Source organism: Nothoprocta perdicaria, unplaced genomic scaffold (genome assembly GCF_003342845.1).
Source record: "Nothoprocta perdicaria isolate Ctin4 unplaced genomic scaffold, notPer1 scaffold_86, whole genome shotgun sequence".
Taxonomy (NCBI): domain Eukaryota; kingdom Metazoa; phylum Chordata; class Aves; order Tinamiformes; family Tinamidae; genus Nothoprocta; species Nothoprocta perdicaria.
Window position 1 is genome coordinate 1,094,767 of NW_020456154.1, and position 15,512 is coordinate 1,110,278.

Genomic DNA, 15,512 nt, shown 5'->3' on the forward strand with positions numbered 1-15,512 from the left:
CCGCGCGTCGCCTCCGCCGCCGTCCCCGAGGCCCTGCGCGATGCGTCCCCCGCGGGCGGCCGCTGCCGGCGCCGGCTCCTAGGAGGGCGCCCGAGGCGAGGCCGCTCCCCGCGCGGGGGAGCCATGAGCGGCGCGGCGGGYGGCGGCTCCCGCTGAGCGCCCGCGCGGCCCGCGGCATGGCCGTGAACGCCGTGCACTGGTTCCGCAAGGGGCTGCGGCTCCACGACAACCCGGCGCTGCGCGAGTGCATCGAGGGCGCCGACACCGTGCGCTGCGTCTACATCCTCGACCCCTGGTTCGCCGGCTCCTCCAACGTGGGCATCAACAGGTGGCGGTGAGTGGCGGGCGGGGCGCGCTCCCGCCGCCGCGCGCGCGCCCGTGGGGCCGCTCCCCGCGCGCGCCGCCGCCGCCGTTACATATGAGCCCGTGCGCGCGCGCGGCCGCGGGGGGGGCGTGGGGGGGCGCTTCCCGCCGGGGCCTGGGCGCGGGGGGGGGACACGCTGCTGGTCCCTCTGGGGAAGGTTTTGGGGGGGTGGGGGAGGGACCGTTCTTATTGGCAGTCACCAAAGGCTGTGTTAGGTAACAGTGATGCTAGCGRTCTTGAAGTTTGGGGGTGTTTTCTTCCTTTCCTTAAAACAAAAGAAGCCATAATACCGTGGAGCTCTTTGTCACCCGTCCATCCAACAACGGCGGGGGCCTGAGATGCTCGTTCCCTTGAGATCCTCGTTCCCTTGCTCCCCACGGATGTCAAACTACATCCCAGGCACTGGGTGCCAGGGCTGAACCCTGTGACGTGAAGGGGGTCCATCAAAGTGGGAATGCTAGAGCCTTTCAGCTGAATTCCCTTCAAGGATTCCCTAGGATTGCTCCTCTCGGGTGCAAAGCCTTCTGTGCCAGGTCTTTAAATACTTTGGCAGGAAGCTGGCTTCTTATTTATTTCAGTCTTGAGAAGCCTTTATTGCAATCATGCTGTTTGTTTAAGGAAGCTWCAAGTATTAATAATATGCCTTCTGTAAACTTGGAACGTGATGGTTATTCCATTTTCACTGACAAGAATAAGGTGCATACCACTTAATATTTGTTAAGGTATTTCCCTTATCTGAGGTTTATAATGTACACTTCTTTCACAGAGACGTAAAACTTCTTGCTTGCTTTGAAGGAGATAAGTTCTCTTGTGTTATAAATCTTAACTTTATAAACAAACTTTTCCTTAAGGATATCGTGTGAACAGTTACTTAAGCTTTAAATGATTATAGTCAACTGGAACAAGTCCAAGTGGTGGAAATGATTGCGTGTCCAGAATATTTCGCAGATTTCTCATGTATTTTGTAATTGGGAGGAGAGGGAGAGCACGTGTGTGCCAAATCATTCTTGGCTGTGTGCTGTGAACCYGTGAGGGATGGACAAATGTGAACCTTACGATCCTGGCAAAAGGAAATCCGTCTCTGTAACATCTCTGTAATGCTGCTGCCTGCTTTTTTTTTTTTTTTAATGGCTATTCAATATGATCGACACTTAATACAGTCCTTACATCTATGCATTTGTTAAGCCTCTGCTGGTTCATTTTTCTTTGGCAGCTCTCAGTGTTACAGAAGACATCGCCAGAGTTGAGTGTTACGTTGGAACAGAAATGTCTTTTAGCTGTTGGTCAGAGAGGGTGGGTTTCATCTTTTAGTCGGTTTGGTGGGAAGGAGCTCTTTTCCCACTGAAAAATAAACCTTTCTTAGAAGGAGTTTTAGTTGCAACATCCCAGCCCTYAAAGCACTTCATCTCCTGCGATCTGAATATCCTCAAGGCACATGCTGCATATGCATTTGTATAGGTCTCACTCCTCTGTAGTCTAGCTTTGTGTGATTTCTTTTTTTCTCCTGAAAAACAACAGCAACAACAAAAGACCTAGCTGCTAGGACTTTATGCTTATTAGTGATCTCAGCTTCTCATTTAAATGAACAGTTCATAGTTTGTAATTAATCTATGTGAGGTGCCGGTAGTTTTAATGGACTATTTTTACACAGCTGTAAGACACTCACATTTGTAGTATGCATGCTTAAATAAAGTAATACTCTTTTGTTTGGCTTGCCAGCCTCATTCAGTACTTGCTACTGGTTGTCAAGTATTTGAGCTCCTTCCTTACTGGCTGACTTCTTCCTCACATGTACATGGGGTAGAATCTCAAATTGGTCAAATATTTTATTTGGGGTTAGGAGCAGAAGCTCCTCAGCGTCTGGAACATGGATCACGTTTAATGCTGTGGATTTACAGCGATTCTTCCTTATTTATGGCTTGACTTACATAAACTCCGTTGATGTCCTGATGAGTTTAGGAGCCCACTCCCCTAGGCTCGCTCCTGTTGCAAAACTCTTTGCCTGACAGAGTTCAAAGTTTGACTAATAGAATGAACATGAGGAAGAAAGGTGTGAAAAGAGTAGAAACTGTCAGGTTTAGTTTCCCCTTAGAAACAACGTTGTGCATTGGCCACTATTCAGTGYGTTGGTTTAGACCAATTTTGGTTCATTTCAGAGACTTTTAAGCACAGTTAATGAATAGGTACTTTCTGAGGAACTTTTAACATTCGTGAAACAGTCTTGAACTAATATTTTGTGTAATTGCACTGTTGAGTAACTCTAATTGCTGAGTAGTCACATGGCCTTACTGACCTCCTTTCTGCTGGCATTCAGCCAACCAGCCCTAAAATCATGAATGCTACATAACAAATGTGAGGCCTTCATGAACTTGTTTCAATTTTCTACTTCTGTTTCTTACCACTGCCCCTTCTCTCAAACTATCAACTAGGTCAAGATGATTCAGTTGTCATTGAAACGCTGTTTTCTATATAATGATTTTTCTGGTGTCGTTCACAGATGTGCCTCAGAGAAGAGGTATTCAGTACAAGGAAAAGATGATGGAGAGATGGCAGGCACTGGGATGGGGAGGATACTGTAGGGGAAATTGCTGTGATACTGTCCTACAGTTTTCTTCATTGCCCTTCTAGCACCAGAATGAGCATGCATCTAATAGTGTCAACAGAACAGACAAGAGTGCAGCCTGTGTCCTCTAACCATTACCTACTTATGAAAAAATGTATTGCTGTGTACTCACAGGCTTTTCCATATTAAGGAGAATGAGATCTTGTGTTAGCATTATCATTTATGGGAGGGCTTCGTTTAGCTCTTGCTTTAGTGCAGCGTGGCACTGGATTTTCTTTTTTTTTTTTTTTTGGAAATGTAAACATTCCATTGGCTGCTGCCTAAGAATTTACTTTAGCTAATTATTTACTCTTCCAGTTTGTTTTGTGAGTGTGCATATGTCTTTGACAGGCTAGTTAAAAGGCTGGCAATTTAAAAAAAAAAAAAGAAAAAAAGTATGTTGGGGGTGTATGTTATACTTTGCCAGTCTTGAATTTTCTCTAATTCTTAAAAAAATTAAGCTTTACTTACTAAAATAAGTGTAATGCAATTTGCTGTGTATATCTAGTTGACTTTGTGAGAATATTGACACGTTCAAAACTCTGCAAAGACTGATGGTTATATTGATTAAGGTGAAGGCAGTGATACGATAGATTTTTAATGCTTGTACATTAAAGTATATTAAAAACTTAGACAAAAAGACTTTCTTTGCCAGGACAACGATTGCAACTTTTTAAAAATGGATTCTGGTTTAAAAGTAATGTCTTGTCATCCTTCTGTAGCATCYATTATTTTCTTTCTGCTGTTATGTATATTTGGTTTTGAAGATACACTGTTTCAGATGGTGTTAGTAATGGTTTGTGCTGTGGAGACCTTTTTGTTAGTGCTGGGGTTGGTTGCTGAAAAAAACTTTTTGAATAGAACTATTTCATGAGTGATTCGTATTAAATGATGATTTATCTGCAGCAAAAAAACATTATATGCCCAGGCTGATTTTGATGACAAATGCCTGACATTTAAAAGGGAGAACRTCAAAAAGAAAAATGACTTTAGTGCAAACACAGCCCTTTGAGTTTGCTTTTGTGCTGTAGCTTTTAGGACCAAAACCTCTAATTTTGGCATATTTAATGTCAAGTTAATTATTTAAGGGTCATTGTTGAGAACAAAATTGCATGGTTCTTTGGATATAAAAGTGGACATACCTTGAGTGTGTGAGTAACAAGAGTTTTGCTTGTRTTCTGTATATGTTCTGCAGGCATGTTGGGTTCCTGTGCCGAACTCTGCTATAGCCACTGTGCAACAGTTAAGCCAACATTGGTATTTCTGTGCCATACTGTAGCCATGCCTGTACGTTTTTTCTTTTTCATGCAATTGTTCCAAGCGGTAGCTCAGTGAGTGATGTGAAGCCTTTCTGTCCAGCCAGCCCCCTAAGTTGAGGACTGCAGCCTTCCCAGCCTCGTGCTGCAGAGGAGCAGCTCGCTCCCGGGAGCGGTGAGTCCAGAACAAGGCTCTTGGGTGTGAGACAGGAGAGATTCTCCAGGGTCAGGCCCAAATTCCCCAGCTGGTCCCCTTCACAGCAAGTATCATGTGCCCTAAAATGCCTGCAGTTCAGCAACACCCTTTTTAGTTATATGTAATGTTTTATGTAGTTCATGGCGTTATATAACCTGGTCCTGGGAGTTGCAAAGTACGTCACTGAACCCTCGTTTTAATCCCGCGCTGCTGATGAAAGGGGAGGTTCCCTTGGCTTGTGACCGCTCTGGTACGCAGCCCTGGCGCCAGCTCACCAGGCTGGCTCGAACAGATAATTAATTTATTTACTTATTTTGGGGAAGATACTGCTAGCACAAAGGTGGTAGTGGTAACGAAGGGTCACCAGTGGGTGCTGTTGCCCTCAATGAAAGTAATGCTTGTTTGCTTAGTTTCTACTGAATGCTTTTGTATCTCCAGGTTACRGACATAGCTATGGTTAAACTAGGTGGATAAATCTGTAGGGGCTGGTGTGGAGAGAGCAGGTGGAAGTGCAGCTCATACCTTAACAAAATGTCCTGTAAGTTGTTTTTTTTCCAAGAAGCAGTTATTGTAGACCAAAAATTCCAATCGGCACTTGCACCACTTGCCTGTTGGCTTCAAGCCTGGTCTTGAAGGAATCTGATTCTTCAGACTAAGAAATTTTGAAGTTCTCAAGGTCTGGGCTCACGTGATTGAGCTCTGTTTTTGAGGAGGTAAAGGGAAAACCTGCGTGAGAAGTTCACCATGTATAAAAAACCACTAGTGTGTGGACTTCAAGCTGTGTATCAAGGGTCAAATATGCTCTAGAAGCTACTGCATAGAATTATTTAATCTTTCTCTTGGGACCGGCAATTTACTTTTGCYTGTCTGTCTCTAGTGAACCAGAAAGCAGCTTTCTGTAGATAATTAAGAAAACAGATTTTGTATTCCTCTGATTATTATGTGGCAGTGTCAATGAATTGTTTGTTCTGAAACACTTCAYATTATTTTGCATGTTGTGTTCCTCTTCTGGCCATTTTCATGTAAGYGTATTTGTCTTCAGAAAAAAATATTATAATCGGGCTATCCCAATTTTGTGGCATCAGTTTTCTGGTGGTGGTAGGTATGGTTGGGAGGTCTTCATTTTCAGGCAAAGTGACTCTTTTCAGGTCTACCACAAGTTGTGACATGTTTATGGGTTAGTTGCATAACGAGTGATATGAGAAAGGTCAGGCTGCCGGTAAAGGCAGCCATTTTATTTATTTATTTTTTTTCTTTCAATGCAGAAATTTACATTCAGTTCAGATGTATTAATTTGTGTACTGAAAGAAACTCCTTGCTGGAGGGAGTTCTCTGGCCTTCCTGTGGTGAACTGGAAAGGTCAAAGTCAACTTTCAGGTTCCCTGCCACGTAGGACAATAGATGAACTATAATTATAATGTTCTCTCATTCTCAAGCCACCCCTTTGTTTCGGGGGCATCTGTGCGTGTCCCATTGTGCAGGGATAAGGGTTTACTGGAGGTGACGGACGCAGTGGGGAGGACTGGGGGAAACGGGTGAATATGACTAGGCTCTGCTTCAGGTCTGACGAAAGTCTGCATGTAAATCTCTGGGTTCGGAGCAGTTGTGAATCTGAGAGCACACTGGTTAGTAATGCTGAGGTGTTATTAAAAACTGACAGATCAGCTTTATTAGTTTTGTAGACAACACCTGGGCTAGAGTGAAAATTGCTTCCTGAAATAACCAGGTTTTCTTAAGATTTCAGTGTGCTTAGCTGTTGGGAGTATTAGAAAGGCCTGAAAGTCTTTACTGGTAAGACTGGATGAGAGATACCGATTTGTTAAAACTCAGGGCTCAGGAATAAATTCAGGCACCAAATTATTGCTTAATTTGGCAAGGGACTAAATTCAGGCGCCAAATTATTGCTTAATCCCTCTGGAAAGTGCTAGTGTGTCCTAGCTAATTAAACAGAACCAAATGTGTTCACACTGTTAGAAACAAAGTCACTTCTTCCACTTTAGCACAGATCTGAATGGTATCTGTGTCCATGATTAACTTCTGCGGTGCCAGAGACACTGGGGCTTTTGTTATCCTGTGTCTTCTCCTGTAACTTCTTGGAGTAATTTTTCTCAGCCTGCTTTTAAAACTTAATTTATCTGAGTGTTTCTTTGTTGGGAAGCATTTCCATTCCTGTTCAGTCACACATTCTTGCTTGACATGTGTTCCTGCTTGTGGCTCATGGGCTGCTGTGAAAAGTGGAAGCTGCAAAGCTCTTGCACTGGGAAGGCCTCTTTCCTTGGGAAACAAACTATCAAGAAATAAATCAGCAACAATGAAGTAAACGCCTTTGCTTAAACTCCATCGGGAAGCTGTAGTTTAACTGTAATGAGTTGCAGATTTGATTATTATTGAATCTGCAGTGAAGAAGGTGACATACCTGTGGCACAGGCTACTTAGGAACAGCTCCTGTAATTAAAACTGCTTTTTTTCTCGATCTATTCCCATTCTTAACTTGTTTGTGTCTTTAAAAGCTCTCCTAGTAACTATGTTGATCCAGATTTGCAGTTTTGTTAGCGCATGGGGTTGTGTGTTACATAAAGGCTCGTTCCTGCAGTTTGGGTTCCKTAAGTGTGCGAGTCCTAGTAGACCCGAGTGGGATGCATCTCTCCTCAGGATGCAATCTGTGACCTGGGAAGCACCTTCCTCTTTACAGTGAGGAGCCCATAGAGCTCGGGACCTCTCAGGATTTCTTTTCCTTGATGCTGGTGCTAGCATTCTCATTACCTTGCACTGAGGTGTGTTTTCATGGCAGGGTTAAATCATCTGGCTGCTGCCTTGCCTTGGCAATAGCAGTCCTAGAAACCACCAGTGCTGGAAGAACATCAGTCTTGCAATGAGGAAGTTGGTTGATTTGCTGTGAGGTTGCACAACTCTGACAGCAAATGCAAGAGAACTCTGGAACTAGGGCCAGGCCGTGCTGTACTGCAATGAGGAGGTGCATTGATGATCGTAAGAACAGAGATGAGAGGGCAACCTCCATCACAAAGATGAGTAACTAGGTGACTCCTTCACACAGATTGATTGCTCAGCCCTTCCTACCCCGTGTACTGTGCAGCTTGTGATCGAAGTGTGGCTGGTTGCAGTTCTGTTCTGTACTGAGGCTGTGTGACAGACACCATGGCAGGGTTGCCTCTGCAGTTGGTGTGGCTCTGATATACTGGAGAAATGGACAAAAAAAGCAAAATCCCACYGTGAAAAGGGGCATTTAAATAGTCAACTTTTCAGTACTTTGGATTAATTGAAGAAACTCTACTTTGCTAAGAATTTTGTCTTGTGAACTTCCTCTGGGCTGAGATGTTATTTGTGTGTAAATTCTTCATCTTTACATTCTTGAGAGTAAACAAATTTGATTTTTCTAAGGGTGTATTTGAGTGTCTGAACAGCTTTTCAGTGACTCTTTAAAGCCAGCTGCCTTGAAGAAGGGAGAGAAAATAACATGGCATTTAGTGGAGATTGCCTGCTGTTCTGGCTCGCTCGCCGCTCTTGCGTGCGAGACGTGACTACGAGTCTGCAAAACTGAAAGATGCATTTAAAATAAAATATTCTGCTGCTTGCCATCAAGGTTCCAGAGGGGATTTTGTTTATGGAAAGAACATTGTGCCTTTTTTGTTGTTTTTGTGAGTTCCACTACCAATGAACTCAAAAAGCTCAAACTTTCATAGCTTTGATGAAGGGCAGTCGAGCAAGGATGTTGTTAAACCAAAGTGTTTTTTATTCATGTTATCTCTGGATAAATCCTTTGGCTTCCCAATGCTACCTTTGAGTAGGTGGCTTGCTTATTAAGAACTAGTTCATGGTGCTTTGTCTGTGTTTCATTGTAGGCAGCTTAGTTGTTTGCTATTTGCTGCTATTATGCAGCATACCCCGAACTCGGTGAGTGCTTTTTCTGATCATGATGACTTTGAACGGCTTTTTCATTTTTTCTCCTGTGTTCTATTTAACCTGCGTGAACTCAGAAACATCTACTAACGTGTAGCTTCTCTGGTCATGAAGAAATGACCCTAAAAAAAGTGTTCATGAGGTGGGGGAATAAGTTCATACCAGTTGAAGGAGACACAAGAGAAAAAGTTTAAAGTTACTATGGCATAATAAAGATTTTCCCCTCTTATTTCAAGGCTGCCATAATCTCAGGAGACTCGTGTAAAAATTAGTCTTGATCAATCTAGTCATGGATGTGTTTCAGTAATCAGGGGTTTTTCTACGTTTCTCCATTTCTACGTTTGAAGTTGCCTTTCTGTAGACTAGTTGCTGGTAAATTGGCTCTCGAGTGTATTTTATTTTAATGGTACTGTGCTTTGTTTGTTTTCTTTTAAACCAGAGGAAAATCAAGGGTTTGTGGAGACAACACAGATCACCTTCCCCCTTAAAATGTAGGTTTGGGCTTCTTTGCATTTTTCAAGCATCATGCCATCGAGTGCTAAGCACTGCGTCCACCCAGGACCCAGAACTGGAGTCCTTTGCCATTGCTATAGGAGACAGCATAGGAGACTTCACTTTCTTTGGCACTGGAGGTCGGGCTTTCAAGCTGAAAACTGTTACTGATGATCSTCTGGGGCTCCTGCAGCAGCAGCCTTTCGCTTTATGACTTTTCTTTCACTTTTTTTTTTTTTTTTTCCACCTATTTCTCCCTTCCCCCCGCCCACCCCTGCTCCCGATTTCTGCCTTTGTGGCACCTCTTGTTGCTGCGGGACCGCTCGCCGTTGGTGCAGCAGTGAAGTTGGAGCTCTGGCTTTCTGCTGTTTGCAGGAGGAGTGATCTCAGTGCAGATCTCAGTGCATGGGCTTTATCCCAGCGTGCAAGTGGGGCAACTTCAAAACTTATTCTAGGCACAGAAGGGTTTTTTTCTTTAATATGGATACCAATGTTTTTCCTGAGGAACTTACAGGGCTTTAAGGTAAAGCAAATTTGGGGGAGGCTTTGGTGCATGTTCTTGTCTTTCTTAATATGAGCTACCTCTGTCACATCTTCTATTAATAAAGTTTTAGAGTCATACAGTAACACATAGTTTGCCTCTCGCTGGAATGTCTTGTCTTGCACTTTAAATGCTGGTCTGTTCTGCTTGCTTCTTAAGAACCTAACTTGAACGAAAGCTTTTCAATTCAGGATTTGTATAAATCGATTAAAAAGCCCTGTAGCACAATTGATGTTACTGAAGTTTGAAGGTTTTTAGGCTTACTGCTGCAGGGAGACTGCTAACTTTTCAATTAAGTTTGTGCTGATAACCTTACCACAGAGGAAAGAAATTTAATAACCATTAGTAACAAGGTAAACAGGAAACTAATGGTCACAGTTACTTTCTGGGTTTGTGTGGTACCTCTATGCTCCTGCTCCGCAGTTCTTGCAAGGTTGAATATGTTCTAAAAACCTGTCAGAATTACCTGTGATTTGTGAGGAGTTTGGGTTTCGTTTTAGGCAACTTTACCATTCAGACCTGTAATAAAGGGTTGTTTTCCCCAACTTTTGCTTGCGTAGAATGCTGAAGCAGTCTGTTTGCACTGAAGTCTGCTGCCAAACATTGACACTGAACATGTTTATTTGCAAATAGTTGCTCATTTTGACAGCTTTCCATTCTATCTTCTGTGAGCACCTAGTATTTTGAATGTTGGCTTAGTACTTTTTGAACATGGCACATATATCTTAGCTTTCACTTAACCTTTAGTAGCCAGAGCTTCTAAATACAGCATGCATTGGCATAACTGATCCCCACTTGTAAAGGGGGGAGGCCTTTATCTGTCGTTTTCAGAAATAAAGTTCAATTGCACCATAAAAATCCTCCCAGAGCTCTTCAGAAGTGAACTAGAATTGCAGCTCCTACTACCGCGGTTACGTAGCACCAGGAAAGTAGGTCATTGTGGCAGGGAGTAGTCCAAACAGCCGCCGTGTTGCTGCAGCAACGACCTACTTTAAGAAACTATTTTTGTTGATTCATACTGAAACACTCCTCTTGCAAGCGGGATAAGGAAGCGATCGGCTTGTGAGCACGATAGTAAGGAAAACTGCCTAGTTCCTAGTTTTCCCGTTGCTGTTTGCTCTGTATTTCCCCTTGATCTTGAAGCCCGGGGATTAAGCAGGTCAAGTTTGTCGGATTGACCGCTGGTGGGGAGCACCCCTTCCTCCCTGGAGGTCCTGTGCGGCAGTGACACTCACTTGGCAGCGGCAATGAAGCTTCCAGCTCGCAGGCTGCAAATGCTCACCCAGCACTTTTGGCTATGGAAATGCATTTAGAGTAAAGAAAAATATATGGAATAGCTATCCTCTTTTATTTATATATATATATATATATACACACACACACACACACACACACACACACACACAAACACTCCACATATCCGAATGTCAATATATATATATATTTCATATAAATATCTCCTCTTTTTATATATATAATCCTTTTATATACTCATATGTTATTTCTCTCTAATATATTCCATATATATTTATATGGAATATAAGTGAATACATATGTATACTCTGAGGCATATTTTATAGTGTTATGTATATCTTCTTGATATATATATATATATATACGTATGTGTCTATGCTTTTTTTTTTTTCTTTCTAAGAAGCAGAGCTTTTCTCTAGAATATGCATGATTTCTGACTGCTGCATATTCACTCGCTGTTGTTTTTAGTCACTCCATCTTCCACGTTGTGTAGCAGCCCTCAGGAAGGAGCTGTGGGTTTCCTCACCCCTAACTTCTTTATCTGTTGCTCCTAATTGGCAACCTGCCCTGCTGCCTCCTCCAACCCTTCTGCGTTGCAACTACTGCTGATRCTGGCACGGACAAACTGGAAAAAGTAACGTTCACGTTTGTTGCCAGATAGTTTTCAGTTGCCTACCTTTATTCTTTCAGTAGTCTAAGGAGTCAGAAATCTGAGTGTAGTATCTAGAAAGGGATTTTTCCCTCCTCTGTTAATAAAAGGAACAGGTAGATGGGTAAAATCAAGAGTGGAACAGTTCTAGGAATAAGGTTTTCATTCCTTTTAGAATAATAGTTCGTGTGAACTACTGTCACTTCTAAAGAGGTGATGGAGTATTTTTTATTATTATTATTATTTTTAATCTATGTAGCATAGGTAAGTGGAACATAGTAATACTTTTTTTTTAATATTCATTTAATTTGGTTGCTTCGAGTGAGGTACTTGAGGTTGGTCACTGAGCCCAGTTCATCCTGACCTTCTATAGTCCAGTGAATTGCTGCTGTTGTGGCAGGTAAACACACTATCTTCATCTAAAGGTTATTTGATTTTTTTTTTTTTAGCTATTATTTCAGCCTTGGCTTGTATTTTAATATTGTATACCTGGAATTATGTATTGAGCTCATTGCATCTTTTTAATCAGATTTAGACATTGAAGTGAAGGCTTTTGTCAGTATGAAATGAGCCATTAAGTCCATTATTCTCCGTATGTTGTGAGAAAGCTGGTGCAGAAAGAAGTATTTCTGGACTTACATAGCTTAATAAAGATGCTTTGCTTCTATGTTTTTTAAGTATTTCTTGAAAATTATTATTCTTTCTGCACCGTTATGACTTGAGCCTTAACAGGTTTTTCACACAGCAGCTGATGTTGCAGGGGCCTGCAGGATCATGTAGGGCAATCTCCTGCTCAAGCAGGTTGCTCAGGACCTTGTCCAGAGGCTCTTGGGCATCTCCAAGGATGGAGACTCCAAAAACCCTCTGGGCTCYGTGACTCCCCTCCCAGAGAAAAGGCCTTTCCTTGTCTTCAGGTGGAACTTGCTGTGTTTCAGCTTGTGCCTGTTGCTGCTCATCCTGTCACTGGGCACTAGTGGCAAGAGTCTGCCCCCCCCATGCTCTTTACACCTTCCCTTCAGATACTTAAACACATTGATAAGATCCCCACCTAGGTCATCCCTTCTCCAGGCTGAGCAGCCCCAGCTCTTTGAGCCTTTCCTCATATGAGAGGTGCCCCAGACCCTTACTCATCTTAGCAACCCTTTGCCAGAGCTCACTCCTTTAGCTTCCTATCCTCTTTCATATTGCAGAGCCCAGAACTCTGCCCATGTTTACCTTGCATTCAGATATAAATGACTAATTTCAGCTTTGAAAGACCAGTCTGGAGAGTCGGGGCTGCCTTGACTCAGAAGAGCAGTAAGGGAAAGCTGCCATCGGGCAGCAAGGTGAGCGCTGCCCAAACGAAATCCTGTCAGCTTTAGTGAAAACTTCACTTTAGTGAAAACTTTCACTTTAGTGAAAACCTGAGAGGAGCCTTCAGGTGGTTTTATGGCATCGGAGCTTCCTAACTTTTTTTGCTTTGTTTTGTTTATATGAGTAGATTTCAAGTCTTTCCTTAATCCTCTTTTCTCGGTATAATAGTCTTTTCAGATATGAGAAACCAGTGACTTCTCATGCAATTATATCTTAAGGACTCTACATTTATACAGTATAGTTGAAATACGCTTTTCCTTCAGTGTCAGCTTGCATAGGACTATATCTTGTTATAAAGCTTTTATGTCTCTCTTTTTTTTTCCTGGAATTTTGATTAAAAAAAAATATATTTCTGTAAAGTGTGTTTGAAATGAGGCAGAGCTGTTATGTTCTCATGGATGGATTAGACTGTGAAGAGTAATGTGGCTGAACAGTTTTGCTCAGTGGCAGGAATAAAAAGCAGGCCCACTCTGGTTTAATTGCATCAAGCCTTATGAGCAGCTCGCTTAAACAAGAGGACGTGGGCTCAGGAGAATAAGCAGCTTGAAACTTATTTAACCATGAACATGTTTCTGCTGTCAAATAGCTGAGTTATGTAATTTGCATCTAGCTCCTATTTCCCTAGCTGTCCTTGCTGCAGATATGTTTGCTCTCAGGCTTTCTGGTAGGAAAAGCAATTTCTTCAGCTCGTTTCTTCTGATACGAAGCCCAGGTGCAAAATACAGATGAGTTCCACATAAAATACACAAAATACAGGGCCCTGTCAGGCCCTGGGCAGTGTTTGGGGGCCAGAGAAGACCCACGGGCCAGTGCCACGTGTGCGCTGTGGTTTCAGCCAGGGCGCTGCTGAGGTGCAYGAACATGAGCTGCTCCACACTAGTTAGCATAGAGTCAAAGCTCTATTGTCTTTTTTGGGTAAAATCTGTAAGGGATGCTAGGAAAAGCAGGTTTTAGGTAGGCCTTATGAGGCCCTGATGTTCAAGAGAGCAACCTGCRTCTTAAACTTCTGGAAGGAAGTGGCAGAGGGCAAGTAAAAGGGACCTTGATCTGTCAGAGCAGAAGAGAATTAGAGGAAAAAAACACTGAGCGAGTAATTTCACAACTGAGCAAGACATATCATGGAGAAGAGCTTTAACAACGTGCAAGTCTGTTAGCCTGACACCACCACAAGACTGACCCCCACAACAAGCGACTTGAGAAGTTTGCTGTTACACATTCAATTCCCTAAATCCCTGTAAGTGCCTTTTGAGTGTAAAGTTTAGGTCCAGATCTTTATTGAGACTAAATGCGCTGTTGGCTATCAAGTATGGCGAACAGAGTAGGAGCTAAATCCATATTGCAGTTTGGAAGACTAGGAATGCTCCTTGCATAGGGCAAATAGAATTCCTGTATGTCTCCTCTCTTCTCTTGGGGAATAACAACTGTGGAAAAAGGAGTCCAGTCAGAAGGARATTAATGAGGAGTGATATTTAAGGAAATTGTAACTTGTCTAACGTAAGCCAGCTAAATTCAAGTTTAGTTTCTTCTTAACAGAGCAGTGGCTCTTGTTATAGTTGGCGTTCTGCCTCTCTCTGTATGGGAGAACATCTTTGTTCAGGAGCTTCAAAGAAGATGCTCCCAAAAGGACTCCACTTGAAGATGTGTGGAGATTAAGTATTTTAAGTATTGCTTTATCTCAGGCTTGGCTATATGTCCCTTCTTTCATCCTTTTTTTCCCCAAGAATTCAAATTTGAATTTGCTTTAAGAATGCTTTAAGAACCATTGCCGCAGTAATCATGAACACTGCAGCTGCGCTCGGGCTTGGGTGCCTCTTGTCTGCTTTGCCCCTCGTGCTTTTGCTCTGCCTTGCAGGTAACAGTTGTAGATGTTAAGGAAGGGCGAAAAAATAGCAACCCGCATCTGTTTTGGTTTGTTTTCGCCTGCATAGCAGCTTTTACTCAGTTATGAAAGATGCTGAAGTTCCCAATCACGCTCTGAAGGAACCTTTCATTCTCCCTTGCTTATTGAGCAAACCTGCAGGAAATTAGTCAGGAAGAGCAGGTTCACTTGGCTGAATAGAGAGAACTTTTGCCCTGTCTGGTGTATAAGTTGACAGGAGAATACCTCTAAGCAACTGCATTACTGCATACCTTTTTAGGATATGCGAGTTGTATGCTGTATTCCCTGATACAATGTAATGTGATAAAACAAGCCTCTGTGTGACCTTGATTTTGTAATAGGAAAATATGACTGTGGCCCGCTGCCAAGGGATGCTGTGGAGTGTACATAACGCTCAAATCCTGTCTGAGCTTAAGCTGCTTAAAGTTTCACAAGAACATGCTGCTCACGCCGCCTAAGACACRTTGTGCAAGTCAAACAGAAGAATATCTGAGAAGATATTAAAAAATTATGGGTAGAAAAATCAAATACCAGATACTTTTCAGCGTGGCGTACGACTGTTAGATGAAATCTGTGCAATGATTCCTCTAGAAGCAGTTCCGTGGAATACATTTACCTAGACGGTATTAGACCTTTATAACAACGTGACTGAACATACAGCAGAATAACAAGTATTTTATTAAATAAATACTCGTCATTCTCTTTTCCATGAATGGARGTAAATGTTACATAATATATTAATGCATTTGGTGTCTAATGCTGCAAACTTGACTTGTTTAAGTATTAAAGCAGTTGATGCTGTACAGCATGTAATATTCTTTGAGTCCAGTTCCTTACTCAAGTCTGTAGGAGGCAAAGCAGGAATATCTGATAGCAATGCTGAAAACAATTTTGAACTGGAAAATAAAACCAAAAGATACTGGACTGCTCAGAATAATGCTGTTAACCCAAGGCCAGATGGTGTTCAGACACCCGTAACGACATCGTCTCGGGTTTGATAGTGTTTTT

The 15,512-nt window shown here is 42.5% G+C and overlaps 1 protein-coding gene across 2 annotated transcripts in view; it reads left to right on the forward strand.

Annotated features, from left to right (window-relative positions):
* Window positions 1-176: 176 nt before the first annotated feature.
* The window catches only part of CRY1 (cryptochrome circadian regulator 1), a 36,136-nt gene continuing 20,800 nt past the window's right edge, over window positions 177-15,512 (forward strand). For both annotated transcript variants that reach the window (XM_026052220.1, XM_026052221.1), the window contains exon 1: window positions 177-334. In XM_026052220.1, the coding sequence (XP_025908005.1) occupies window positions 177-334 (158 nt within the window). The remainder of the gene's footprint in view (window positions 335-15,512) is intronic.